The sequence below is a fragment of the Coffea eugenioides genome, chromosome 4 (assembly GCF_003713205.1).
Source record: "Coffea eugenioides isolate CCC68of chromosome 4, Ceug_1.0, whole genome shotgun sequence".
Lineage (NCBI taxonomy): Eukaryota > Viridiplantae > Streptophyta > Magnoliopsida > Gentianales > Rubiaceae > Coffea > Coffea eugenioides.
In genome coordinates this window covers 605,263-633,228 of record NC_040038.1, presented here as the reverse complement: position 1 = coordinate 633,228, position 27,966 = coordinate 605,263, and the positions used below count along the sequence as shown (strand labels likewise).

Below are 27,966 nucleotides of genomic sequence, written 5' to 3'. Positions count from 1 at the left end.
GAGAGAGGCTTGCACTGCATCAGCTGCATGTGCATGAGTGAGTTAATGAATTCTCCGTGTTAGCATTCGTGGCAGGATTGTATTGGTTCCGTTATCAAACGGATTTTGCCTAGTTACACAATTAGTATCATTATTATTATTACTGCTACCATTTAGCGAACAGCTCACCGTGGGCTGGGCTTACAAGTCAGAGTAGAAGATCACACTTAAGATTAGTCGGTCATTTTCGATTTGGGTCGCGTCCCCACAATTTATTTCTTTATTCATTGTGATATATATAATTATATCCGCTTCCCCATTTTCCCCCCTATTTTTAATTTCTCGACTGCAATTTCTCAATTGCACGGGAGAGGGGAAAAAAATTTCAAGGATATTTATTTTATTTATGTAAAGTTGTTTTTTTTTTTGGCTTAATTCTGGGGATTTCTTATTTATGTGTTCCTAGGAGGTGGACACAGGGTGTTTTCTTCTTGACCCGAATTCATCATCATCAATCCCGCGGATGTCTCTCGGATTCTATCGAGAAAATCGCGTTCTACTCGATTGATTATAATCAAAGGTTCGGTGTGTACTGAGATTTTTTTTTTTTCAAATAGAAATGAAATTTTCCAATAGATTTGTTACCGGTTTCTGCTCGATTCAAATGTAAATGGTGAAGTTGAGGTCGCTTTCAGAATTTATTCGCTCATCGATTTTGGGCTTTGGGCTGAGGAGTTTTAAAATTGGGGTTCACTTGTGGAATTTGAATGGCGATCAGTATACTATTGGCCATGATAGATAGTTATGCTATGTGAGTTTTTCCTTTTTTCCACTGTTTTGGGGCCTGGAAAGGGGGATTGATATTATTTGCAATTTCGAAAGGCGGAATAAGAGTCTTAAGCCCTTTCCTTTTTTTTTTGGGGTGGCAATTGGTTTTATTGGTGGAGGCTGCGCTGGGTTGTGGGGAAGGTTGTTCACTAATTGGGTTTTCTGATTCTTGTTATTTGATTTGTTCTGGTAATTGAAGCCATGGAGAATGTGTACATATTTCTCTTAAGAATTAGCTGCTTTCCCATTTATTCCAACTTCAAGGGGTTGCTTGGTGATTAGCCCTTGTTTGGATTTGGCATTTGCTTGGCGTCTTATCCTGTTTTGTTTTGGGTTTTTGACACATGAGAGCAGTAAGCAAATGAGCCTATCACAATGGTGAAAGGAAAAGGAGGGTTGCATAGTCGATGGATGCTGCGGATAACCCATTTCCGGCTCTAGTTGGCAAGCTGAAGTCGTGGATCCGGCGGGGTGAGCCGGCTAATGTGTCCAGGGACTTTTGGATGCCCGATCAGAGTTGTAGGGTATGCTACGAGTGTGACTCCCAATTTACATTGTTTAACCGAAGGCACCATTGCCGACATTGTGGCCGGGTATTCTGTGCCAAGTGTACATCTAATTGGATTCCTGCATCATCTCTTGGACCAAGGACTCCCAGTGAAGAGTCAGAAACGATCAGGGTATGTAATTTCTGTTTCAAGCAATGGCAGCAAGGCATAGCTGCTGGTGTTGATAATGGGATTCAGTTTCCCAGTCTGGATCTCAGTACTTCGCCATCGACAACCAGTTTCATTAGCAGCAAATCTAGTGGAACCATTAACAGTAGTAGCATTACTCTTGCATCAATGCCACACTCTGATGGGGTTAGCCCTCATCAGTCTGCAGCGATGGAAACTGCCTTAGAAAGGCAACCTGTCGGAGAATCAAGAACATGCAATGGTCATGATTCGGAGACAGCTCATAGAGATCAGTCTTCTAATCAATTCGGGTATAGCATTATCAGGTTGATTTCTTTTACATAATTTTGGTTGCTTGTTCAGAGTCATATTTTTTGTTCTGAAGTTGCCAAGTAAGTGAATGAGTGTGGTATATTCTTTGAACCGCGGCATAATCAAGTATCCTGGTACCTGAAATCATTGCAGGCAATTTCCTTGATATGCTTGATTTTTGACATCAGGTGCATTTTTCAGTGAGGACACTTTCCTTAAATTAAGTGAAAGGCATTCTAGTACAGATGCCATGTCATTTAAGTTCACCATGAGCTTGTGCCAACTCAATGGCCTGGTTTATGGCTGCTCCATGGATATTGCACATGGCTGACTTGATAACTTTTTTCTTTTGCACCTTTTCAATTCAGTGAGTTGATATTATAATGTTGCAGCTACTTAATTGTTGCTTATGTTTTCTGAGTCCAGGAATAGTGATGATGAAGATGAATTTGGAGTTTACCGGTTAGATTCTAAAACGAGGCATTTTCCTCATCTTAATGGTTACTATGGTCACATGCAGTTTGATGAGATTGACAATGAATATGGATCACGTAAAGTGCATCCTGATGCTGAGGCTGTTGATTCAAAAAGCATTAGTAGGTTGACATTACAAAATAGTTTAGATTTTCATTCCCAGGCTTCTGAAGAAGTCCAACAGATTACCCAAAAAGAAGGTGGACATGACGGTGGTGATGAATGTGAAGCGCCTTCATCTTTAATTGCAGCAGAAGATGTTGATGCTGAACCGGTGGACTTTGAGAACAATGGAGTTCTATGGCTTCCACCTGAACCTGAAGATGAAGAAGATGACCGTGAAGTGCTTCTGTTTGATGATGACGATGACGGGGATGCTGCTGGAGAGTGGGGCTATCTACGTGCTTCAGGCAGTTTTGGAAGTGGGGAATTCCGAAGTAGGGAAAAGTCAAATGAGGAGCACAAGAGGGCCATGAAGAATGTAGTTGATGGACATTTTAGGGCTTTAGTTGCTCAGCTTTTGCAGGTTGAGAATCTCTTTGTAGGTGATGAAGACGACAAAGAGAGTTGGTTAGAAATAATTACATCTCTGTCCTGGGAGGCTGCTTCAATGTTAAAGCCTGATATGAGTAAGGGTGGGGGAATGGACCCAGGAGGATACGTGAAAGTAAAATGTATAGCTTCTGGGCGTCGTAGTGAGAGGTAAGGTCTTTGAACTTCCAAGTAATTATTTCCGCATTGTGCTATTCAGCTTAGGCACTTGGAAAGTTTTGATGGAGTTGGTGTGCAGCCTAAGTTTTGTTATCTTACATTACTTTTCAGAAGCGTTTGTTAGAGCTCTGTTAAGATACTTGATTAAGTTACATGTGAATGGTATAGACTACTAAATTGTACTTAAAACAACCTCAGTCTTGGTGCCTGTCACTGGTGCTTTTATCATTTAGTTAAGTATAATTTAAACTGATCTTTGAGCTTCTGCCTCTCTCTGAGTTGTTTATCAGATTAAGAAAGTGCTCATGCTATCATTTTAAATTCCTCATTTGTTTGAAGACTTTCTTTTCAGTATGGTGGTGAAAGGAGTTGTTTGTAAGAAGAATGTTGCTCACAGAAGGATGACATCAAAGATAGAGAAACCTCGCATACTAATCCTCGGAGGAGCTCTTGAATACCAGAGGGTTTCTAATCTCTTGTCAAGTTTTGATACGCTGTTGCAGCAGGTTAGTTCTATAACCACCATTCTCGTGTTGCAAGTCAGAGACGGACTGTCTATTACATTGTTAGCATAATGTGATCTTTTCTCCATGAGTATTCTTAAATCCTGGAGGTATCATTCTTAAGGAATTGTACCCTTTTCCAGGAAATGGATCATCTGAAGATGGCTGTAGCAAAAATTGATTCCCACAATCCTGATGTTCTCCTGGTGGAGAAATCTGTTTCTCGTTATGCACAAGAGTATCTTCTTGCAAAGGACATATCACTTGTTTTAAATGTCAAAAGACCACTTCTAGAGCGCATAGCTCGCTGCACAGGTTGTCAGATTGTACCTTCAATCGACCATCTCTCATCTCAAAATTTGGGATACTGTGACATGTTCCATGTTAAGAGGTTTCTAGAAGAGCATGGCACAGCTGGACAGAGTGGAAAAAAGCTGGTGAAAACATTGATGTATTTTGAAGGATGTCCAAAGCCACTTGGTTGCACTGTAAGTAATTACACTAATTTAAGATTGGTGCATGTCTAGATGGATGGGTTTGTGAAGGTCTTTCACTTAATTTTAGATAGATTCTGATAAAAGTCTCGGATACTGATTTTCTTCCTTGACATTGATGACTTGAAAATTTGTCAGATTCCATGTGGCTATAAATTAATATTATCCTCCTACTTCAGCCTGCAGAATTTCAATTTCGGGTCTCCAGTTTCTTTGAAGTGTTCAAGTTTGAATTGATATTATACTTATTGGACTTCTTTGAAATTAGTTGATATGTTGCCATGGATGTAAATACTTGCTTGATTTTGTCTCTTTCAGGTACTACTTCGAGGTGCCAATGGCGATGAATTGAAAAAGGTAAAACATGTTGTGCAGTATGGAGTTTTCGCAGCTTATCACCTGGCCTTGGAAACATCTTTTCTTGCTGATGAAGGAGCCTCTCTGCCAGAGCTACCATTGCATTCTCCAATTACTGTGGCACTTCCAGATAAACCATCTACTATTGAGAGATCCATCTCAACAATACCTGGTTTTACTGCCCCAAGTAATGAACATAATATTGGACATCATTCTGAAGTTGAACCGCAAAGGTCAATTAGCCTGCCCATTCCAGAACAGTTCAAGGCCACAAGTTTGTTTGGTCATGAGATGAATTCTCCGAATTGCTCTAGCTCAAATGCTGCTGTTGTGTCTCATTCCATAAAGCAGACTGTCACATCTGCTGGGCAGATTCTTTCAAAAACTTCATCACGTGAGCCCTCTCCTTGTCTTTCTTTGGAGGACAAGATTACGGGGAATTTGACTGAGTCTACTGGTGTAAAAGCATCTATGGCCAATGACATTCAGCATGCTTCAGGAGATCCTATCATTCCTAATGGTTTTATGCCTTCAATACCACCGGTTATAGGCGTTGTGGCCGATGATGTGCTGAATGATTGTGATGGACTTGATAGAACTCAAAATAATCTAGATCTGTCTTCATCGCAGCTAAATATAAAGCAAGTTCTCGAGGAACCAGTTTCTTCAAAGGAAGAGTTTCCTCCTTCCCCTTCTGACCACCAAAGCATTTTGGTTACCTTATCATCTAGATGTGTCTGGAAAGGGACTGTTTGTGAAAGGTCCCATCTCTTTCGGATCAAGTACTATGGAAACTTTGACAAACCATTGGGACGATTTTTACGAGATCATTTATTTGATCATGTACTAATATCTATCTTAAGCCTTGCTAAAAACCAATGCATGCTGGTGTTTTAATTTTCTGATTGGAATGCCTTGGATATTTTACTGTGACTAAGGCTCTTTTCTTTTCTTTTTAGAGTTACAGATGCCGCTCATGTGAGATGCCTTCAGAAGCGCATGTTCAGTGTTATACCCATCGACAAGGCACCCTTACAATTGCTGTGAAGAAGCTGCCAGAGTTTCTTTTACCAGGTGAAAAGGAAGGAAAGATTTGGATGTGGCACAGGTGCCTTAAGTGTCCACGAACCAATGGTTTCCCTCCTGCAACTCGAAGAGTAGTGATGTCTGATGCTGCTTGGGGATTGTCTTTTGGAAAGTTTCTTGAGCTCAGTTTTTCAAACCATGCAGCTGCTAGCAGGGTAGCAAGCTGTGGCCACTCTTTACACAGAGACTGTTTGCGATTTTATGGGTAAAAAATTCATTCCTTTTATTGTCCTTGGTTTCCAGGAGCTATAATGTTTTTTTGACTCTTCCTGCAAAGCTTAATATTCAAGTATGGTGGGCCATAAAATTTTATCTATTATATATTCCTGATGAAGTTGAAATAAAATTTAGGCAGTGCATGTACTTGGTTCTATGAGCACCTATCTCATTAGTAAAAATCTAGGCTATTCATTTGTTTGAAAATTTTTGGACAACTTGTGTCTTTTCATGCAATGTTCCTGAAATACCTGCTAGATGAACTTTTTATGTGTGATGGGTAGAGTATTTGTCTTCTGCTTTCCTTTGAATTCCTTGATGATGGTCATGGCTTTGCAGATTTGGGCAAATGGTTGCTTGTTTCCGTTATGCATCAATTGATGTTCACTCAGTCTATCTTCCTCCTCCAAAACTTGATTTCAACTTCGAGAATCAAGAATGGGTACAACAAGAACTGAATGAGGTACAAAAGCATGCTTTTGGGTATTTTAGTATCCCAAATTGATCTATCTTCACTCGCTGTAATTGAACAAATTTTGGTCAGGTGGTTGGCCGGGCTGAGCTTTTGTTTTCTGAGGTACTAAATGCTCTCCGTCTTTTGGTGGAGAAAAATTTTGGTCCAGGCTTGCCAAGCAGTGGCAAAAAAGCACCAGAATCAAGGCATCAAATGGCAGATTTAGAAGCAATGTTGCAGAAGGAAAAGGTGGAATTTGAGGTAAGCACTCATTTTTCATTCTTATATTTAGCCTTTTCTTTTCTTTCTTGCTGAAGTATGTTTGCTTCTCGAAGAAGCAAAGACTTTTTCTGCACTCATGGATTCAGTCAGCAATGATGACTCATGGTTAGATGTATCCATCTTGTGTTCTGCTTCTTATTTTCTCTTTGCAATGTTGATTGGGATATAAATTTCCTCTTATTGGCTAGTCTATTTTGACTTTGTTGTTCATTTACTTCAGTTTGGTTAAAAAAAAATGTTAAATTTTATACGTGGGGCATAATATCAACTATGTGAAAAGGATAATCTTCTTCATTAGATTTGAAGAAGTTTTGTCATCTGATGCATTAAATTGTATTTTTTTCACAAATTGATAGAGCTTAGAGCCTTGTTGTTTGAACATTACTGAATACTGTCACTTTGACTATGTTCTTCACTTTAGAACATCTATTTAATATTTGCTTCTATAACAGACTTTATGTCTTTTCAGGATGCCCTTAATAAAATTCTGAATAAGGAGGCTAGGAAGGGCCAACCCGCGGTTGATATTCTTGAAATCAATCGATTGCGTAGACAACTACTCTTTCAATCTTATATGTGGGACCACAGGCTGATATATGTAGCCAGTTCAGATAACATTTGTCAGCGTGAGATGGCAGTTGCCAATTCAGCTCCTGATGTGAGACCCAATGAGGAGATATGTGATTTAAATGTTTCTGTTAGACCAGGCCAGGGTTTCGACAGTTCTAATTTGGCTTCTCCTGATGTAAATCTAGATGAAAGTCATCATCATGGGGTTAGCGGTGGTGAGTATCCTCCTGAATTTATTTGTGATCATGGAGTTGGTGGCTTGAAAAATCCCGCTGTACTTGGTCATCAGGAAACTGACGGTTCAAATCCTAATAGTGTAAAAGGAAATCTGTCATTTCCTTCTAGCGTGACAGACATTCATGATGAATCTGTTTCTTTAGAGTCTAATGTAAGTGTTCATGGCGTCCTTTCTGATGGGCAGTTTCCAGTTATGGTGAGTCTGTCAGAGACACTTGATGCTGCTTGGACTGGTGAAACTAATCCTGGTCTGGGGTTATCAATGGATGATATGCATAAAGTTTCTGATACAGCTTCATTGGATTCATCGACTACTGGAGGAGCTGCAGAAATGTTGGACACAGAGGGCCATGGTGAGGAACTGACTGGCGCTAAAATTGTGCCATCTCCTTTTTTGTCCTCCAGAGTTTCTGATAATGTGGAAGATACTGTCAGCTGGCTAGGTCTTCCCTTCATAAGCTTCTATCGCTCATTGAATAAAAACTTTTTAGGTAATAATCAGAAATTGGACACGCTGTCTGAGTATAATCCTGTCTATATCTCCTCATTCAGACAGTTGGAACTTCAAGGTGGGGCCAGGTTGCTCTTACCTGTTGGGTTTAATGACACAGTGGTTCCAGTTTATGATGATGAGCCTACGAGTGTTATAGCTTATGTCCTGGCTTCCCCCGATTATTTGGTCCAACTGTCTGATGATCTTGAGAGACTGAAGGACATGGCAGACTTAACATCATCTCTGTCCTTTGACTCGGGGAGTTTTCAATCTTTTCACTCGATGGACGAAATAGCCTTGGAACCTTATAGAAGTCTTGGTTCTGCAGATGAAAGTATCTTATCCATGTCCAGTACTCGTAGCTCCTCGGTGTTGGATCCTTTTTCTTACACAAAAGCTATGCACGCCAGAGTGTCTTTGACAGATGATGGACCCCTTGGGAAGGTGAAATATACTGTGACCTGTTACTACGCTAAGCGTTTTGAAGCTTTGAGGAGGATTTGTTGCCCATCTGAGATTGACTTCATAAGATCTCTTAGCCGCTGTAAGAAATGGGGAGCCCAGGGTGGCAAGAGTAATGTCTTTTTTGCCAAAACCTTGGATGATAGGTTTATTATTAAACAAGTCACTAAGACTGAGCTGGAATCTTTCATAAAGTTTGCTCCTGGATATTTCAAGTATCTTTCTGAATCTATTGGTTCAGGAAGCCCTACATGTCTGGCAAAGATACTTGGGATTTATCAGGTACTTCTAGGGACTGAATTTGAGTTGGTAGAAGTAGGAGTTTAATAAATTACGAATGAAAGTAAATTTGGAATTTAAAGGCTTATTTTTTAAACTCTTAGAGTGATCGTAGTAATAGTATGGTTTGCAGAAAGCAACCTTCACATAGGTAGGCATCAGAACGCTTGCAAGATGCTAGTTTTACTTACGTCTGTCCATTTTATGAAATAAAACCCTCATCTGGTGTGTGTTAAGGATAGGTTTTACCACTAGGCCAATATCCTTGGAATTCTAGTTTGATGTCTAGTGCTTTCTTAAACTAGGCCAAGATCCATGGATTGTACTTTGACTTCTATCACTTTCTTATACTCTGCTAGAAAATAAATGTTGTATTTGGATATCACTTGTAGGTTCTTGTCCTTTCCCCTCATTTTTGGTTCGGTGAAGCATTTTTCTGAACCCCCAATAATTGTTATTTTTGCCTTCTTGGAACTTATTATATTGTCATTTCCTTGATTGCTGAAGGTTACGTCGAAGCATGTTAAGGGGGGAAAGGAATTAAAGATGGATGTTCTTGTTATGGAGAACCTTCTTTTTGGGAGAAACTTGACACGGCTTTATGATCTAAAAGGATCTTCCAGATCTCGATATAATCCGGATTCCAGTGGAAGTAACAAGGTTTTGCTGGATCAGAACTTGATTGAAGCAATGCCAACTTCTCCTATATTTGTTGGAAACAAGGCAAAGAGGTTGCTTGAAAGAGCAGTTTGGAATGATACTGCATTCCTTGCAGTAAGTTTCCAACTTTCTCTAACGGCTTAGTCGGTAAACGTGTAACATGTCAGACATATGACATATGGTAGCATATAAATTGTCTCTTGAAGAGAATCTCCGAACTTGGCTTTTTTGACCACTTTAGGTGCGCTAATATATACTCCATCTTTTGTTTTTGTGTGAACTGTTGATGATTAACTATCTCTGATCAGCTAGGTTGCCCTATGTACAATAATTTGAGCTTAGCTCATGAAAATTTGGTTTATCTTCCCATGAAATCTTTTTTTTTGGTGGGGGGGGGGGGGGCGCTGTATGAGTGAGTGTTGTGTTTGTGTCAATTTTCACATGGCGTGTCCTTCGCGTTGCATTTCCTGGGTCTTTTTTCCCTGATAGATGCATGTTATCACTACTGACGATCTGATTACTTTTGCAGTCAATTGATGTAATGGACTATTCATTGTTGGTTGGTGTTGATCAAGAGAAGCATGAACTTGTTCTTGGGATTATCGACTTCATGCGGCAGTATACATGGGACAAGCACTTGGAAACATGGGTGAAGGCGTCTGGAATCCTTGGGGGTCCAAAAAACACACCACCAACAGTAATCTCACCTAAGCAATACAAAAAGAGGTTTAGAAAAGCAATGACAACCTATTTTCTGATGGTTCCAGATCAATGGTCTCCGCCTACTATAGTTCCCAGCAAGTCTCAGAATGATTTATCTGAGAACTTGCAGGGTGGAGGTGCTGCTCAGTGATCAAGTAAATTGGCAAAATTGGCCAATCTGTACATGTGAAGATATATTTTTGGGAGCATGCTCCTGCATTATTCTTCTAGTTCATAAATGGTGCTTTTGCCATTTCGAATTCTTTTGGAGGGAACTTCCAAATACCTTCTTTAACAGCAGAATTCATGATTGTTCATCAATGGCTGAAGAACTTGGCTTTATTACCTGGGAAATGCTCAGCAGTATAAAAAGTAGAGTGACCTTTTCTTGAAATGATTTTGTAAAATGGTTTTTGGTACTTTTTTTTTTCTTTCATTTTGTATTTAGAATTTAAGATGTAAATCCATTTTGATCATGCAATTGCAATTTTGTGTAACATATTAACTCATCGCGGTTTCTTATTTTTCCCTTGTGCGTGCTTGAAGTTTATCACAATGCGTTGGCTTCCTGGATGAAGGACGAAAAATGATGGCTAATCACAGAATACATGTCCATATCCCTTGAAGAAGACTCGTAGGTGATGTGTCCTCTCCTCTGGGTTTGATGTTCTTGTCTGATAATAGTACTTGTTTTGAGAATTCTGCAGTACCGGAATGGGTCAAATATTCAGATTTCTTGGTTGTTTTAGATTGGAGATGAGGTGGTCTGAAATCTGAATGATTTTGTGCTGCTCCATTTAGAGATGTTGCACTAATCTGTTCCAGCATTTAGCATTCTCGAAATTAGTTTTGATTTTCATTGAGATAGGGCTCTTAGTGGTGAGCATATTAACAGTTAGAACTCATTAATAGGTGCAGTTTTCCTCCATATTCGAGTGCTATTCTCAGTCTCTCTGTTTTATATTTGTCTTTCTAGTGACATGTTGAAAGAAGCTAGTTGTGGATATCAGAGAGTTCTACAACAGCACGGTCATCACGAGTTGCCGTGGTCATTCTTCCTGTCTCGAAAAAGGCTTTTCCTTTCCTAAACAAATAATGATGGATTCCGTTTGGACGGAGCAGTATTAATTTAAAAAAAAAAAAAAAAAAAGAGAACACCTCAAGAGTCTTTTTTGAACAGGTTTTTCAATCAAAGAAATTTTTTTGTTGTTGTTTTAAATCTCGAATGAATATATGGTACTACCAGAGAAAGTGCCGTGATTATTATTTTCAAATAAGTTTTTCCATCTCTTCTTATGCATATCTATTGATTAGCAGTAAGTAGTAACCAACTTCTGGGTGCCGACTGGTGGTCTGTTATCTCGGTGTCTCTTGTTTAATCTTTTTCCCTCGATTGAATGCTACCTGTGAATAATCAATACTCAGCTGGCGATATAGGTGAGAATGACGATGGAAACAAAGCACGATCAGGGATAAAAACTGGCCTAGATGACCCTTTCTGATGTGCAGAGAGTGACAAAGGAAATCCTTATCAGTATGGCGTGTAGGTATGGCGTTTTGGGATCGAGGATGCAGGGGAAGGGACATAAAATAAATAGATATTGTAAATACCAACGAGGAGGGTCGAATTATTAGGTTATACCAGCTGCTAATACCATGGTGGCCGTGATATTGAAAGGCCAACATTCTATCTTTACAACAAAACGGACCATCCAGAATTTGTTGATCTTTGCTCGGTCAGTTTCATCGTACATAACCCAAGGATCAATTGGGTGCAAGACTGTATATACAAGTATTATGTTTTATGCAGAAACTGAGGATTGAGCAGAAGAATGAGATGAAGGAAGCAGCCATCGATTATTACAGTCCGGATTGATGCTGTTGCCTCGCCGCGGCACCGTGTCCTGTCTCAGCCTTTGCCTAATTACGTCTTGTCACTGTCCACCACTTGAAGCAAACTTCTTTCCAGTAGGTCAATGATCTCTGCTTCTCTGCAAGCCAAACATTATTAAAAAAAAAAAAAAAGCAATCTTTAGTCACCACTCACACTACTCACAACCTAGCAAGAGGTGATGAGTCACTTTTTAAAACTAGTAGCAAGATGTACGTTAACCCCGGGAGAAAGGGTTGTTTTTTGTAGGAGAATCTGTGGTCTATTTCTTACCGTGTACCTTTGATTAATAGGAGTGAATCTTGAAGAAAGATGGTGTAGACGAGGACCTTCATCGATTCCTTCACATGTTATCTCCCCATTTTCTTCTCTGTAACAGACGATTCCATTGGATGGATCCTCAAAAACCTGAAACAGTCAAATCTATTAGCGTACAAAACCAAGTAGTCCTTGTCTTACCATACATACTTTTAAATTGTCAATCAGCCGGAGAGGAAATGAAGATGATTACCTTGTTTCTTGTAGGTGATCTGATCGGAAAGGGAGTTGTGCTAATACTACTTCCAGTGCTGTTGACTGATATGTGATTCTCTGCACTCATCATCACTATGCTCGCGGGCTTTCTGGAAGCAGGATCTTGGATGATGATGGGAGCAGAAACAGAAATCGAGTATCTCACAGCCATTAATTGATTCTCTAGCTATAAGCTATGTGGTGGAGTGGAGTACCAGAAAGAACTTTTACTAGCATATACTAATACTACTATGTGATGAACAAAACAAGGAGATGCTGAATTGATGATGGCTTGCACTTTTCCTTTTGCTAGCTAATTATGGAATTTCCATTAACTACAAGGTTTATTATAGGCCATACAGAACAATATCCGACGTGTATATACTTGCACTGTTTGATTGCTTACAATAATGTTCCTCTTTTTTATTTTCCGGGTCATCATTAGGCCATGTAAGGAAAGAGCTCGTAGGGGGGGGGTGATGTATCGTATTATAGTAAGATAAATTAGGCCATTTAGCTGCTAATGTCTAATCAGTTGATCTCAGCATTAGTGGATTATTTTAGGTAAAACCTGCGTGTTGGTGGGCTCCATTTTAGCTTATCTTCAAACTGTTGATGCTGCTGCTGTCATCCAGTCGGTTGACGCCAACATGATGATTTTCAATTTCATTTGAGCCCCCATTCGTATTTTCTAAGGGTGGTAAGTATGCCGGTAATCAAGAATTAGTCCAACAATAGTTGTATAATATGATATGTCAGAGCCAAAAAAAAAATGAATTTCCATTCAGGGGATGGATGCCATACCCTGTTTTGTCTTGTATTTCCATTCAGGGGTCGATTTTGGCTTATAAACATCGGAGAAAAACCTCATATATATACATATATGTGTGTGTGTGATATAACTCTTGAAAAAATAAACTTTTTTAGAGAAAAAAATATATATAACTCTCCAATTAGATATCAACCAGGCTAAGGCTCTAAGCTAAGCGCTGAGCAGGAGACATGCATACGTTCAGATGGCATGATGATGAATGAAGCCGACGTTTCGGGTTCAGGTACTCGTGACTGGTGATAAGAGGAAGACTCAGACGTGACAGTTTGTTCCCTAATTTCTTTTTGCTCCTTAGGCAAAAGAACTGGGAAAAAATGTACTATAACAAATAGTAATTAATATCTTGACACGAACACAAAACAATTAGCTGAAGCATCTAATTGGATTTGTTGGATGTGGGCCTGAAATGACCTGCTGGTTTCTTGTTTTAAAGAAATTCGTGGTGCCATCAAAATCAAGCGACGACTTTCCTGAGGCCAACATGCCGTAGTATTCAAGGACTGCTGCTTGATTGTTACCTTCTCCAGGAGGAATTTGGACTCTCGGGAGGAGTATTATAATACTACGATCACTGGTGGAAACAAGAAACAGGCGAGGAATGAGATTTGAGAAGCGAAAAAAAAAAAAGAGAAAGGGATTAGAACTCAAAAAAATCTTGAATTCCATTCATCCTAGCTTGATTGCTTGCTTCCTTTGACATAAATTGTTATATATGGGCAGTTGGCAGGAGGGATCAGCAGGTTCAACAACTGAGATGATCCGGTCCGAAGATCACAAAGCTGATCCAATTCGTGGTACGAGTTGCTCGAATCAAACATTCTATGCTCAAAACAAACCAACATTGCGGTTTATTTGCCAAAATATATTTGCTTACATCATCATTATAATTTCCAACACACCTTTTTATCTTCCCAATTACCTTTTTATCTCACATACATCACATCACAAAAAGTGCTACAGTAAAAATATCTCTAATAATTCACAATCCAAACAAACTTAAACGTTAGTAGCAATCAAGCAATATGTATGGTAGATACCCGCAACGGATCTTCTGTCCCACATCCTGTGCCACTCTCTGTCCCACTTTTTATTATATTGCTATTTCTCCTTCATAAACATCATGTTTTAGTTCTTTTTTGTTTCCTTAAGATCCAATAACTATTAATTCAGTAATACACAAAATTTAACAAACTCAAAAAATCAAAATGCATAAAAAATGAGATTTTTTATGAATTTTCTGCTGTATTTTTTAATTTTCTATTATATATTGCTTTTTTGAAGCTGTTGTATTTATTTTTTACTGAATTAATAGTTATTGAATCTTAAGGAAACAAAAAAGAACTAAAACATGATGTTTATGAAGGAGAAATAGCAATATAATAAAAAGTGGGACAGAGAGTGGCACAGGATGTGGGACAGAAGATCCGTTGCGGTAAATACCAGTAGTCGTTCTACATTGGTCCCAAACTCCGGCGAGCAACAATAAGACAGGTGCTTCTGTTGATTGTGCGGAGCATATTCAGTGATTAAAGCGCGTGTTGCAAAATTAAGGAAGGAATATTAGCGTGCTACTTCAACTGTTTCACAAATAATTATGCGGCTGTGGTTTCCTGTTTTCCGATCACAAGTTGTAGACTTATTGAGCAATTAGGCCCGAATGCTGACTAATTCTATGTTTAATGCACTATTGCATCAATCCCACAAAAAAAAAAATGCATTATTGCAAGTGCAGGTCTGCACGCTACACTAGTGAACCCAACGCCACGCGCACGCCTTGTATCCTTATAATAAATAGACAAGTTAGTCTTCCTCCCACCTAAATAAAGGAGTTGCACGCAACCGTTTTTTACTTTGTTGGGTAAATGAATTGCATTTCATGGAGTAGTACTATATTTGGATAGACATTTTTTTTAATCTTACAAAGTTTTCCAAATATTTTTTAATCCAAACAAACTCGTCACGTGGTTGGATAGCCATTATTTGCGTGTGTGTTTTGATAGGAGATTATTTTGAATAATTACTTTAAAATTTTTTTTGTGGCGCAACGTTATTTCAAATAATTATTGTAATATTTTTTTTAAAATAATATGAGACAAAGAGATGTCTATAAAATAGAATGGTTGATTGAAAACATATTTTATAATGCAAGCAAATAATTTTTTACAAATAATGCCAACAGATAATGGGCGAGATTTAAAAAAGAGAGAGCGATAATGAAAATTTGAACCCATTAATATTTTACTTGCATCATAAATACATTTTTTTATTATACTAACTATATTTTCATTTCACATACATCACGTCACAGAAAAATACTACTATTAGTGGTGTTTTTCCAAACAATTATTCCAAACGGAGTAATTTTTTAAGTTCTGCAGCTGGGATTCTTCTCCTGTCTCCAACTTCGGGATACCTTCTCGACGTGGTTAGTCACTCGCTGGCAACAGAGACGCAGCACAGGTTACGCACGCTACGGAGTGTGTAGGTACGTACATGAAGTTTTCAATAATAGCATTTGATCATGTGGCCATCTCCGGTTGCTCAGCACTTGATTATCGTCTGTAATCTCGAAGCATCTCTTTGAACTCGCAAAAGGGTTCTATTCTAGTATTTGATTAGGATAAGACTGTTGAGTTTATAGGTAGCAATAAACAAGAAGTGTAAATGGTAATCCATGGACCAGCTTGCAAAATTATTGTTCTTTATCCGGAGACAGGCTGGCTGTAACTTTTGAGACAGTAGCAGCTTGCAACTGGCAATACCTTCTAAAACATGACCAAGTAAATACTAACAAGGATTAGGGAGGACTTATGAGGCGGATACAGATTAAAATACTTAAATTCTTTTTCCCTATTATTTACTCTTCTTCTTTCTTAACTTGGCAAAGAAGGCCATGCATGTATCTCGTCTTCTCCTCTTTCTGGCTGACTGCATATGAATTATGAGACTCCCAAAGCTCCCTCTGCCTTTTTAGGGTCACTTGCGTGGTAGCACGTGTCATCTTTCCTGGATTTTTGCAAGTTCACAAAAATCACCAGCGTAGTTTTTAGAATCGAATAACCTCCCAATAAAGTTTTATGTTGTTTACATTAATGTCCCCGTCCGTTAATATCAACCGCAAATGTGCCTCGAGGGTGCCTCCCTATCAATAATGCTACAGAGATGATGAGAGGTTCTATACTTGTATCAAAATCAAAATGCAAGATGCGACAAACTGCAATAAATAAATCGAAAAAGCTAAAGGAACACAGGTCATCTTACTCTATATATATATATATGTGTGTATATATGTATATGTATATATATGTAGAGAAAGAAACCAGATCAATCTAATTATTCTTCACCTCGAGGAAAGTCAATGAGAAACTTTTTTATTTTTTTCAGTAACGATAACGTTCATGTAATTTAATCTATTCTATTCTACAGGGAAGGAGAGATTAAAGAGATTATGTCGATAACATTCTTATAATCTAATCTATATATAAATGATTAACAGGTACATGGATTTGATCTGATTAAACTAATAAAGTGCTCTCACACCTTTTTAAAATTTTTTCACTTATAAGTGGGATTCACGCCCCAACTTGCAGCTAAAAAAAAAAAAAAATTACTAAATCCCTTCTCTTTTTAGTGGCTACTGAGCTTTGGCTCAGTGTGGTTTGCCGCACGAAATGAAGCAAAAATAGCTTGCACCACTCAATGCTGCCAACACACTTTGTCCTTTGGTCAGATACACCACTCTCTAGTACTCCTATATGCGAGTGTATTTTCATTTTCCTGGGGAAGCAAAGATCATCGTCCTGCGGTACATTTTAGTCATTGTGAACTGTACTTTACACACAAGCTCCCCACTGGTCAAAACTTTTTCCTACTTGAGTAGTCCTCTTCCCCTGTTACGCTTATTCATTTACACCACCAAACTGCCTCAGTCACTTTCCTATGGCAGGGACTTTTCTATCAAAGTTGATCTACATTTGTAAAGCCATCCAACTCCCCAACGCCTCTTATTATATAGATTCCATTTCCAATAAGAGAGATTATAATACTAGAGAGCAGTAGAGGCTGGTCTCTTCTGCCTCCATAGTTGATAGTTATACCTCTACTTACTCATTCCTGGCTCAAAAACATGGATCTCAAAGGCCCCAAATACTATGAAGATCCACCGGTCTTCCCAGCTCAACAGGTGAAATATAAATGCATCCCATTCCCATTTGCACTTCCCTGTAATTTCTTCTTTTCTTACCTCTTTTTCCGGACATGGGTTTTACTTGACAGTTTCTCTATTATTTCATGTGCATTATGGGTTTGTGACATTAGGAAGCAACACTAGTAGAGGGCAACAATTTTTTCTACAGCACGGGAACAGAGAACCCTTTTCTGGACCATGCAATCCACGAACCTCTGTGCAGACTCAATCTAAAGGAAACTTCTGATTTTGTCAAGTCATTTCCAATGAGTAGCAATGGAGCGGAGAGCCGAGGTTTCTTGGACGTGCCGGCTCAGAAAAGGAGAGACCTGGGACTGAGTTCGTTTTCAAAGAGGAATAATGCAGATGCCCCTCCCACACCAGGCAGGCCAATTTTTAGCTTTAGCGTTGGCAATTTGTCAAGAAAGAGTTTCCCTTCCAAGTGGGAAGATGCTGAGAAGTGGCTCATCAGTGGCAGCTCTTGCCATGACTCCCCTGCTCATTACCACGGCTCAAGGCCTCCGTTGCATCAGTTTTGCTCCTCAAAGATGTCCAAGCATTGCAGTAATGAGTTTAAGCCACAGCAGGCTCAGCCTGAGCCGGAGTTGTTTGCTGAAAAATCAAGGGTCATAATAGATGAAAAGGTCTCTACAGTTGTTACAAAAGCAGGCCTCCAGGGGCTTTTACCCCCTTTCGGCCATCATAACTCATCTGCTGGAGCTTTCAGTGAAGGGTCAGCCTCAGCTGCAGCAGCAGACGTACTGCTAAAAGGTCAAAAGCTTTTCTATAATCTTTACCCCATTGCCTTTGTGGTGTAATTGTTCCACTTATTGTGCACACAACAATTTGTATGCTCCTTTTTTTTATTTTGGCCTTGTAAAAGCCCAAGTGATGCGACTTTTGAAGCTTGGCTACAAATGCACTACTACTAATTAACAAGAGACAAGGTTTAATAGTTGCAAATTAAAAAGGTGTCTAAGTAAATATCCTATGGTGAAGGGGGAAAAACAAAAAAGAAAAAACTACTCGATTATGGTATTTCTTTTCCCAGCACACTTCGAAACTTAGGTATCCCGACCCAAACTTTGGTTAGTTTCGAGTTTTTGAGCCAGAGCAGAAATTGTAACGTGGATATGCACTCTTTCTTACTAATCTTTGGACAATCATTTGTTAATTTTGCTATGGCAGATAAGTTCACAAACGAGGCGGATCCTATTTTCCCCAGCTTTAAATGCTCAGAACCAATGAAAGAAGGATTTTTATTTGGAAGTGCTGCAGGAAAATCGACCAAAGATGCAGCAACAGAGGCAGTGAAGAATGAGGTCAAGCACAGGGACATTGGAACAGAAATGACTCCACTTGGGAGTTCTACCACTTCAAGATGCCATACTCCATTCAAAAGTACGTCGCCCGTGCGCCACAACACTCCTGCCGATAGGTCTGGTCCATTAGTCCTGTCGAATTCCAGTAGCACCACTACCATTGACATCACACAATTGCAAGAGTGCCATTTAGCCAAGTTGCAGTTTGGAACAGCGCCATTTGATTCTGTTACGTCGAATTGGAGCTCGAGGGAAGAGGAGGAAGAGGAAATATCAAAGAGCTTGAGGCATTTTGATCTAACCAATGACTGCAGGAAGAGTTTGTCCGAGTCCAAGGCTTATGCATGGGAAGAAGAAGAGAAGACCAAATGCTGCATTAGGTAAATTAAAGAGCCAAGTTTTTTTCTCAAGTCTATTTACACCCTCTTATATATCCAGAAATACAAATTGATTGTGCTAATATATCTTCAGGTACCAGAGGGAAGAAGCAAAGATTCAAGCTTGGGTGAACCTCCAAAGGGCAAAGGCAGAAGCTCAATCAAGAAAACTTGAGGTACCCTTTTGGCCTTTTCTTGGTTCCTCGTGGGATTCTTCTTGGATAGATAAGCATTATGCTCTGTGCCACAATATACATGCATTTGAGATGTGAAAGCTGTGAATTGATTGGTTTATTTTAAAACTGAAATCCCCCAGCCCAAAAACAGCTATAAAATTTTCATTCTTGCAAGAAGGCCAGATCAGTCATGCATCTTTCAAAGTATCATTATTGTTCCATATATGCAAGCAATACCTCGGAAACGTTGTGGAAATATGCATATGGGAACTTGGGTTCTGTACAGCATGGCCTCTGACGAAAGGAAAACTCGGTTAAGAATTCAAAATCTACTTCCCCCCAGTCCGAGACTATACGTATCTGTTAGTGTAATAAACATATAGAACGGCTGGATTATGTTGACTATAGTTTGGAGAATTTGTCAGGCTTGTTGCTGGATTGGTCTTCATCGAGCCACCCGCTGCTATAGAACACAATTTTTTTCCTCTGTGGTCCAAAACAAGTTTCTTTATTCAGCCATTTTTCTCATCCGGCGTGCATCACAGTCTTCCTTCTCTCTCGATGAGGGAGAAGAAAGCAGGATAATCCCTGTAGTATACTGCATAATTTTAGTTTTATATGGTTACGCGTAATGACCCCTACTTTGGGAAGTCCCAATTCCATGTGAGGGTGCAGCAGTGGCAAAATTCTAGATAAACTTTGTCACATTTGCATGAACTAATGGATAACATACTTGAGACTAAATTATTACTTGTCGATAAACAAGGCCAATAAAAATCAGTGCTTTGTCCATTTGACTGATCAAACCTTGGAATCCGTAATCAAGAATTTTTTGAATGCAAGCTTTCGTGCGGAGGACTTGCTAATTAGCCCTAGCAGAATATCTTAAGATTGGACTTTTTGTGGGCACTTGCAGTTTTTTTGTCTCAATCTGATGGTAATGATGTTGTCAGCATTGTTATCACTTGCACCTTTTTTTGTTTGTTTAACATGTGAACAAATACCAGTGAAAGTAGAGAAGATGAGATCAAATTTGGAGGAGAAATTGATGAAGAAGATGGCAATTGTCCATAGAAAAGCTGAGGAGTGGAGAACTGCTTCCAGGCTTCAACATTCTGAACAAATACAAAATGCCAATGAGCAAGCCCGGAAGATTACCAACCGCCAAACCTCATATATCACTAGAAACAATTCCTGTGGTTGCTTTCCCTGTAATAACCATCACATTTAGACAACTAGCGGGTAGGGTGGAAACAAGTCATACGAGATCGTGCAGCAATTGTTACCTCAAGCACTCTTAGTAGATAAAAAAAACCAGCTAGAAATGATTCCTTCCCCTAGCTCTTCCTTGCTACATAAACATCTCTCGTCTCAGTAAAAAGGACAGGGAAGGGTAATTATGTCGTGGATACATGAGAAATTATATGTTAGATTGAGTAAATTAACTTTGGATGTGGACTAGCATATAGGTAGGTTCTATTTGTTCTTGAAGTTGAAGCTGGTAGAATCCTAAATCCCATGAACCCAAGATTTTCCGAGCATTGCTTCGCTGCCTTGTCAGTGGTCCTGAACGTCACGGGTGCACAAATTCAAGAACATCTACCTACCTTTATGTTTATTGGTGGAGCATCTTTTATTTATTTAATCAAGAATAATCGAGACCCAGTGCTCCTGAATTTCACGGTTGAAACTCGAACCAAATCAATACCAACCCAGCATGAGTTACTCGTATATCATCTATCAAACCGTGATAGTCTATACATTAATATATATCATCTATCAAACTATCACGTATACATTGACAATACTCAAAACATATATGTAAAGTGAAGATCAATTAGTTATCAGTATAATTACTAGTAGAAATTTTCAGCTATACATTCAGTTTTCTTCTCTCTTATATACTACTATAAGATTCTACAAATTATGCGCATGGTTTCCTAATTGGACGCAAAGATACCAGCATCCATCATAATGTGAGACATGTGAGGAGGGGAATCACATCACAGCATGCATGCATGCAGATGCAGTAGTAGTAGCTGGTCGACAAAGAGCGCCATCCCCCACCCCCAAGGCCCCCATACGTACGTACGTTTCTTTTTGAATTTGGAGCGAGTGCTATCCATGGCTAACAAGCTGCTGACACCCCATTCCAATTTTCTGATTAGAGAAGGCAAAAAGCTTCCAAAATTGCTGAATCACCATGAGGCCCAAGAACACGTCTTTGCACCGTCAACTTTAGCTCTTGTCTTTTCATAAAGCTGCATACTGAAGAAACCATTCCTATCCCCAAATATATACTACTACTGCTAGTCTGCTACCCACTAGAACAGTATGTAGTTTCCTCTCTCTCTGTCTCTAAGAGCAGTAAGTAGCGGTATTTGGTACACGGATAGATAGGTTTGTCTTTCTTTATCGTCTCACGCTTTGGGTTTACAACTTTACATTGGTGAAAGCTCTGATGATGCGTCTGCTCAATTCACCAATGTTTTGTACTATTTGATTACGCTGACCAAAAAAAAAAAACATAACACGGCTCGCCCTTTATACGATTGAACCTCTCTAACCTATATACATAGTCGCAAAAGTTGTGCAAAAAATGACTTCTTGTAAAAATGTATTCGGCTCGTCCACCCACAACAATAATCGACCAAGCCGAAAATTCCAGCTCCAACGCCACAAACCCTTCTAATTCCCATGACCATAACAGTGCTAGTGTTTGTATTCTAAGTCTGCGGCTTCGGCTAATTAAGATGTTATAATTACCACTGTACTACCCGTCCAAGAAATTTCAAAGTAGTGGTAATGGTAAGGATTAATTCCATTTTACCTCCTTCAATTATATCTCGATTTCTACTTTAACCTCTAAATTATATCTCGATTTCTCCTGAACACATTTTCCAATCACCTTTTTACCTCACATGCATCAAATCGCTACGGTACATTTTCTATTAAAAAACTCCAGAAAATTGCAATCCAAACACAACCAATAATTGGAACCCTTTCCTTGTTATTATTGCTTAATCTTAGTTGCTGCTAACTTAACTAGTATTGAGCTAGTTTTTGGGGATTTTGACAACAATTGTACTTAAAGTTTAGGAGGAAAGCTGAATTTTGATGTGGTTGGTGAAAGTTTTCCCGTCTCTGTCTCTGGCTTTTAGAAAAGGGGCCCAAGAACAAAAGGATGGATATTCACAAGGCTTCCTGAAATCCGAAGAAGAAAGTGGGTAGTAAATCATTTACTTGGGCCTCCCCCAGATCCGCTGTCAACAACTTGGTGGGCCTTTATGTATGTAGAAATTATCGTATTCACTGGGAAGCAAATTACGGCCCAACAAATGCGACACCCAAAAGGAACAAGATCCGCATGTGGGGGTCGGGTCGGGTCTGCTGCCTTGCTTGGCAAGAAGGGCAAACAGAGAGAGAGAGTTCTATGTAGCTTGTGAGATTGAGAGAGAGGACCATTCAGAAAACCACCCCAAAGTCCCAGGGTCTGTGTTTCGTTCTTTTCTTAAAGTTAGATCTAATTCTATTTGTTGATCTGATATTTTTCCAGCCAATTCTTTTGCTAGTTTATCAAGATTAAAGCTGTCATTTTTTTAGGTTGTACTCTCAATTTTATATTTTTCTCCTAATTTAATAAAATTCTCCCAGCTCTTCGTGCAGGTCTTCAGTTTGCAGCTGTAATTTTTTGCTTTTTTGAGTCGAAGCTACTAATTAATTGCATCCGACAATGTTCCTCACCAGGTTAGCTAATCCTTCTTTCTTTTTCTTTTTTTTTCCCTTGGAGGTTTTATTTAGGGTTTTTCTTTTTAGCCGTATTTCGTTATCTCAACTTAATTAAGTTTGTATTGTTTTGTTCATCGTCCCTACGATCTGTCTGAGAGTTTTCTCTTTTCTTCCCCACCCCAAAAACAAAAAAACGAAAAAAAAGGACTGAGTACGACAGAGGAGTCAACACATTTTCTCCGGAAGGTCGATTGTTTCAAGTTGAATATGCCATTGAAGCTATCAAAGTAAGGCTGTTTTCTTATTGATTAAGTCCTCTATACAGAGGATTCTAGCTCGGTTGATTATATGGATATGTGTTAGTTCGTACATTTTATTCTTTTTGGTTTGGAATTAAGAAATTTACAGGATCTTGATTACTGTTGCTGTTACTATTTGACAGCTGGGGTCAACTGCAATTGGGTTGAAGACTAAAGAAGGGGTTGTTCTAGCCGTTGAGAAGCGTATTACCTCTCCACTCCTGGTCTGCACTGTGATTAGTTTATTTACTACTGTGTACTCCTCAATTTCCAATATAATCCATTTACTATTTTTTTGTAAATTTTTTGGGCCATAATGTTATCTAAAATAAAAAGAAAAAAAAAACCTTACTTTATAAACAAGAAGAAAGGTTTACGAGTGTACCAGATTTTTCCATACATCTATTTGTTCAAGAGTCTTTGAATTTTGTGATAGTAGCTTGCTGCAACAGAAGTTCATGCTACTGAATTCTTCGCATGTCTGGTACTCCTATAGGAGCCTAGCAGCGTGGAGAAAATTATGGAGATAGATGAGCATATTGGTTGTGCAATGAGTGGATTAATTGCTGATGCTCGAACTCTGGTTGAACATGCTCGAGTTGAAACACAGGTACTCACTTTTCTTCAGCTATCTTGACTAAATTTCTATTCTTGTTTTTTATTGACTAGTTACTGGGTGTTTAATCTTGTATTTTTTTTCCCGGTAGAATCATAGGTTCTCGTATGGTGAGCCAATGACTGTTGAATCGACTACTCAAGCTCTGTGTGATCTAGCCCTGCGATTTGGTGAGGGGGATGAAGAATCTATGGTTAGCATCTTCCTTTTGTGTATTAACTTCTAATTTTGTTTGTTCACATTTACCTACCTGAAGGCCTCATCAAATTTGACTCCAACCTTCTATGCATTTACTATCTGCTTGGAAGTGTTGGTAGTAGTTTTGTTTTAAAACATATTCCTGGTTGTTGTTTTATCATCCACAATATCTTTTTGTTCCTAGCGCACATCCATTTTCTGTTTAAGCTATTTATTTTATTGTATTTGTTCTCTGAGGTAGCTAAAGAACGTTCATTCACTTCATGAATAAATTTTCTTTTCAAGTCTATGCACTCACATGTAGAAGACACTGTAGGATGGACAATTGCATAACTAGTTGGGGAGGTGTGTATCAAAGCATGCTTTCGACCTCAAGCTAACATATGTTTTAAGTAGTAAATTGATTTGTGATATTAGAGAGATGCTACTCCTTGTCCTTTTCTAATTCTTTCTGGTACTTTTGAGTATCTTGTTTTTGAGAACCTCCTTGAACGATAGGAATACACGTGTTGCCCCAGGAGTTGGTATGTTGGAAGGGGGAAGTTATCAAGGTGTTGAACAAGGTTTTATGAGCCTTTTTCATCTTTCTACTTCTGCATTTGCTTCCAGACCCTGAGCTGCTATTGGACAGTTTATCATTCAATTAAGCAAAAGTTAATGTTAGTTAATTTGCTATTTTAGGTTCTTTGCTTCCTGTGCAGCTATTGTTTGTGCTACTACTTTATATTCTATGAGGGGTATGATTTATTAATACCTTATTTTTGTACTGTTTTGTGACACATGATTTTGCTCATTTTCATGCAGTCTAGACCTTTCGGCGTATCTCTTCTCATTGCTGGTCATGATGAAAATGGTCCCAGCTTGTAAGTATTTGTTATTTCTTACTAACAAAAAAAAAAAAAAATAGTTGCTTCATATTTGATTTCGTTTTCTTCCACAAAATGGGTGGACAGATCTAGCCTATTTTAGAGTATTTTTGTTGCTTATGTCCTGACAGTCTCTGTTTCTCATTCAGTCTCTTGTGGTCAATTACTAGTATTCTCTGGGGTTTAGGGCATTTGCTTGCAATTTGATCTCTGCCAAAATTTATGCTTTCCATATAGAGCTGATTTGTCAAAGTATATGCCTGATGGTGTCTTCACTTGGTCACTTTCTCTTATTGACTGGACCTTTTGGAACATCGTGACTTATAGTTACTTTTATTTACGTAGAACTGGTTGCTACTTGCTTGAGATGAACTTCTGTTCATATAGTTGTAGTAAGTAATTTAGTGTTGCTAGACCTTGTTTTATTTTGATTAGAACTTACATCAGCGAGGAAGATATCTAAGTTAATTATCTATTCAGGGATAAATGTTGTTGGCTCTAAGTGAGCTTCCTAGTTGATCTTGGGCTTCGTTCTCTTTTAACTATGATCAGGCATGGATCAGTTATCCTGCATACTCTTTTGTTTTTATATTTTGCCCCTTAGTACTTATCCTAGTTTTGTTCTGCTAGTGGAGCTTAAGAATTTTTCTGAATTGTAAAATCTGCAGAGCCGATGCCATTAGTTCTACTGTGCCATTAGTTCTACTGTGCCATTTGTCTGCTGCTTATGCAGATATTTATTGAGCTATCTTCACAAGCAGATGTTTAGTTTCTCCTCTTGTTATCTTAGTTCCTGTTAGATTTGTTTTTTGTGTCGCCTATAATTTTTGAGCCAAGCTGTTGAGCTGATCTTTTTTTGACCTTCACTAATCCTTGATGCTGTGACTCATGCACGCATGCATGTGCACACACACACACTCTCTCTCTCTCTCACACACACACACACACGCAGACAAAGGAACAGCAGTTGCTTTGCTTTTCTGGTGTAGGTCTTTTAATCTTTTTTTCAACCAGCTGCCATCACGAGGGAAAGAAATTTATCCCTTTCATAAAACCTGTGTTCTGTTGTTTTCGTAATGGTTGAAATTAACCAAAGGTATGTTTATAGGTATTACACAGATCCATCGGGCACCTTCTGGCAGTGCAATGCAAAGGCTATTGGTTCTGGTTCTGAAGGTGCTGACAGCTCCTTGCAAGAGCAATATAACAAGGTACATATATTCTCTTTAAACCAGTTTAGTTTCTCATGATTTTATTACAGTTGCTTTTTGCTGTTTTCCATTTTTTTTCCGTGAAGGTAGTTGTTGAGGGCCTCCTACACTGTGCTCAGCTGTGTGTTATTTTTGTGTGTGGTTGTGTCTGTCCACTTATGCTTACCGTGAAAAGCTGTCAATTCAGTTTTGGCTTCAATAAGAAGCACAACAAAGTATTTTCATGCCAAAATAGAGCGCATTGAAAAGGAAAGATGGGTTGTTTGCCTTACTTTTGGCTCTCCATGCAGGACCTGACTCTCCAAGAAGCTGAAACTATTGCGCTTTCCATACTCAAGCAAGTTATGGAAGAAAAGGTAAAACTCTTGATGATTCTTCTGCAAGTCATGCCATACTTTCTGTTGCACTTTTCCAAAACTTGCAATCAGTTGGGGCTTTATGATGTCAGGTGACCCCTAATAATGTTGACATTGCAAAGGTTGCACCAACCTACCATCTCTACACCCCAGCTGAGGTTGAGGCTGTCATTACCCGCCTATGAGAAGGGAGCCACTTCAAGCAGTTTCTTGGTTGTTTTGCAGTTCTTTAGTGCTTGCATTTCACATGTGATGATGTTATTGGATTAGTATTTTTTTTCTAATGGTCCTCTTTTACATGGCCTCAATCAGAAACTGCTGCTTGAGTGTGTTATGCCTTACCAGTCAGTCTAATGGCCCAAACCATTTCCATGATTTGTATCTCTTGGAATTCCTGGTTACTATATTCGTACATGTCCTCTTTGGTTTTCATGGTTTCTATACAAAAATATTGGTACGCTCGTTGAGGGGCTTTATTATTATTATTATTTTGCAGGACATTTTATTTTTAGAATAGACAGAAAATGTAGTGAAAGAATATTTTCTTTTGTATCATATGCTAATACTCAGGGAGCTTGTTTTAACCGTCACGGTGCATTTGGGTTGAAGGAAAAGGGTGTAAATAAAGAATTTGGAGGGAGAGGATTTGTACATCACTCGTCTGAGTTTTCAAGCAGAGAAATGAAGGGTAATGGGAGGATTTTACGTGTCACAAGCTCGCACTTTTGTTCGTTGAAACTTCGACAACCTTTCGTTAAAGTTTCTTCTTTTCTTCTTGAACTATCAAAGTAGCCTTGATCTGGACTCTTATATCAGTCATCTGCTAGTACAATAATGTTAAATCAAATCAGCCAAGATACAAGGCTGATCTGCACTCTCGACATAATGTTAAATCAAATCGGCCAAGATACGGGAACCGTTAGCATAGCAGGCTGGATGTCAAAACGCCGTACGGTAGTCTGGAGGATCCGAACAAGGCAAGTTACTGATAACTTGTGAAAAAGCAGAAAAGTCCCTAGTTGTAATACTAATGATAAAATTCAATTTCTAATATTTTGCTTGGATGGCAGAAGAAAGAAACCAAAGCCAGGTAACCAGCAGCAACGTTAATGGTGAATTCCGAAAATGTTCACACACTCATAACCGAGTGAGAATGCTAATTTGAGAGCAATTCCGAAAGTGCAAAACTAGTAGCAATCTCATTATTAGTAAGTTAGCAACCAAGAAAATGACTAAGTTTGTAATTACCCGGTTGCTACTTACGAGACTGACGATAAATATTGCAGATCCCCTGTCACCAGTATTTAGTTTACTGAGATCCAAGTGAGCTTTTGCCAGATTGCTGAGGATTTGAGAGGAATAATGTTGTTAGAAGAGTTTACCAAAAGGTTTAGGCTGAAATTTCTTTAGGGACCTTTTAAGAGTGAACAGCAGCAATGTCAGTAGCTACAGTAGAAGAGCTCCCGTGATACGATATAAGCTATAGCCAGGGAACTAGGATTAGCACGATGGATGGCACGACCTTCGCTTCTGTTATCGCGAGTCGGAACCGGTGGAACCTTCAAGCTTCCTGCCACATCTAAAGCTGTTAAATTATGTGGTTAAAGAAAACCAGCAC

The 27,966-nt window shown here is 38.9% G+C and overlaps 5 protein-coding genes across 8 annotated transcripts; 4 read left to right on the top strand and 1 right to left on the bottom strand.

Annotated features, from left to right (window-relative positions):
• The first annotated feature begins 405 nt into the window (after positions 1 to 405).
• LOC113767756 (1-phosphatidylinositol-3-phosphate 5-kinase FAB1B) lies at positions 406 to 9,938 on the top strand. Of its 2 annotated transcripts, none has more exons than XM_027311938.1 (11): positions 406 to 1,795; positions 2,223 to 2,972; positions 3,334 to 3,487; positions 3,628 to 3,972; positions 4,297 to 5,178; positions 5,295 to 5,626; positions 5,977 to 6,100; positions 6,182 to 6,352; positions 6,843 to 8,417; positions 8,922 to 9,188; positions 9,604 to 9,938. In XM_027311938.1, exons 1-11 carry the CDS (start codon positions 1,215 to 1,217, stop codon positions 9,925 to 9,927), a joined length of 5,505 nt encoding a protein of 1,834 aa, XP_027167739.1. In that variant the 5' UTR covers positions 406 to 1,214; the 3' UTR covers positions 9,928 to 9,938. The 2 variants fall into 2 exon arrangements, with proteins under 2 accessions (XP_027167739.1, XP_027167738.1); XM_027311937.1 differs by having other exon boundaries at positions 406 to 1,810.
• A 1,437-nt stretch (positions 9,939 to 11,375) lies between these two features.
• On the bottom strand, positions 11,376 to 12,499 carry LOC113768818. Of its 2 annotated transcripts, none has more exons than XM_027313316.1 (3): positions 12,179 to 12,499; positions 11,941 to 12,075; positions 11,376 to 11,767 (listed from the first exon to the last, which is right to left on the bottom strand). In XM_027313316.1, exons 1-3 carry the CDS (start codon positions 12,350 to 12,352, stop codon positions 11,750 to 11,752), a joined length of 327 nt encoding a protein of 108 aa, XP_027169117.1. In that variant the 5' UTR covers positions 12,353 to 12,499; the 3' UTR covers positions 11,376 to 11,749. The 2 variants fall into 2 exon arrangements, with proteins under 2 accessions (XP_027169117.1, XP_027169116.1); XM_027313315.1 differs by having other exon boundaries at positions 11,948 to 12,075.
• A 4,639-nt stretch (positions 12,500 to 17,138) lies between these two features.
• LOC113767826 lies at positions 17,139 to 18,016 on the top strand. Its single transcript, XM_027312028.1, has 2 exons — positions 17,139 to 17,195; positions 17,330 to 18,016. Exons 1-2 carry the CDS (start codon positions 17,139 to 17,141, stop codon positions 18,014 to 18,016), a joined length of 744 nt encoding a protein of 247 aa, XP_027167829.1.
• A 363-nt stretch (positions 18,017 to 18,379) lies between these two features.
• On the top strand, positions 18,380 to 20,304 carry LOC113767825 (uncharacterized protein At3g61260-like). Its single transcript, XM_027312027.1, has 3 exons — positions 18,380 to 18,900; positions 18,992 to 19,073; positions 19,990 to 20,304. The coding sequence occupies exons 1-3, from the start codon at positions 18,380 to 18,382 to the stop codon at positions 20,302 to 20,304; spliced, it is 918 nt and encodes a 305-aa protein (XP_027167828.1).
• A 2,157-nt stretch (positions 20,305 to 22,461) lies between these two features.
• Positions 22,462 to 26,830, top strand: LOC113768049 (proteasome subunit alpha type-5). Of its 2 annotated transcripts, none has more exons than XM_027312277.1 (10): positions 22,462 to 22,564; positions 22,740 to 22,820; positions 23,008 to 23,089; positions 23,245 to 23,325; positions 23,598 to 23,711; positions 23,809 to 23,910; positions 24,720 to 24,778; positions 25,890 to 25,992; positions 26,283 to 26,348; positions 26,441 to 26,830. In XM_027312277.1, the coding sequence occupies exons 2-10, from the start codon at positions 22,807 to 22,809 to the stop codon at positions 26,531 to 26,533; spliced, it is 714 nt and encodes a 237-aa protein (XP_027168078.1). In that variant the 5' UTR covers positions 22,462 to 22,564; positions 22,740 to 22,806; the 3' UTR covers positions 26,534 to 26,830. The 2 variants fall into 2 exon arrangements, with proteins under 2 accessions (XP_027168078.1, XP_027168079.1); XM_027312278.1 differs by having other exon boundaries at positions 22,530 to 22,564; positions 22,728 to 22,820.
• The last annotated feature ends 1,136 nt before the right edge of the window (positions 26,831 to 27,966 follow it).

Bases quoted from the DNA above. Each gene is read 5' to 3' on its own strand.
- LOC113767756 (XM_027311937.1), top strand. From the start codon at position 1,215: ATGGATGCTGCGGATAACCCATTTCCGGCTCTAGTTGGCAAGCTGAAG. The intron at 1,811-2,222 runs GTTGATTTCTTT...TTCTGAGTCCAG, and splicing joins TTCGGGTATAGCATTATCAG to GAATAGTGATGATGAAGATG. The intron at 3,973-4,296 runs GTAAGTAATTAC...TGTCTCTTTCAG, and splicing joins CAAAGCCACTTGGTTGCACT to GTACTACTTCGAGGTGCCAA.
- LOC113768818 (XM_027313315.1), bottom strand. From the start codon at position 12,352: ATGGCTGTGAGATACTCGATTTCTGTTTCTGCTCCCATCATCATCCAA. The intron at 12,076-12,178 runs GTAATCATCTTC...TGACTGTTTCAG, and splicing joins GATCACCTACAAGAAACAAG to GTTTTTGAGGATCCATCCAA. The intron at 11,768-11,947 runs GTACACGGTAAG...TTTGGCTTGCAG, and splicing joins TTCACTCCTATTAATCAAAG to AGAAGCAGAGATCATTGACC.
- LOC113767826 (XM_027312028.1), top strand. From the start codon at position 17,139: ATGGATCTCAAAGGCCCCAAATACTATGAAGATCCACCGGTCTTCCCA. The intron at 17,196-17,329 runs GTGAAATATAAA...TTGTGACATTAG, and splicing joins CGGTCTTCCCAGCTCAACAG to GAAGCAACACTAGTAGAGGG.
- LOC113767825 (XM_027312027.1), top strand. From the start codon at position 18,380: ATGGCAGATAAGTTCACAAACGAGGCGGATCCTATTTTCCCCAGCTTT. The intron at 18,901-18,991 runs GTAAATTAAAGA...ATATATCTTCAG, and splicing joins AAGACCAAATGCTGCATTAG to GTACCAGAGGGAAGAAGCAA. The intron at 19,074-19,989 runs GTACCCTTTTGG...GGGCACTTGCAG, and splicing joins CTCAATCAAGAAAACTTGAG to TTTTTTTGTCTCAATCTGAT.
- LOC113768049 (XM_027312277.1), top strand. The intron at 23,090-23,244 runs GTAAGGCTGTTT...ACTATTTGACAG, and splicing joins ATGCCATTGAAGCTATCAAA to CTGGGGTCAACTGCAATTGG. The intron at 23,911-24,719 runs GTTAGCATCTTC...ATTTTCATGCAG, and splicing joins AGGGGGATGAAGAATCTATG to TCTAGACCTTTCGGCGTATC.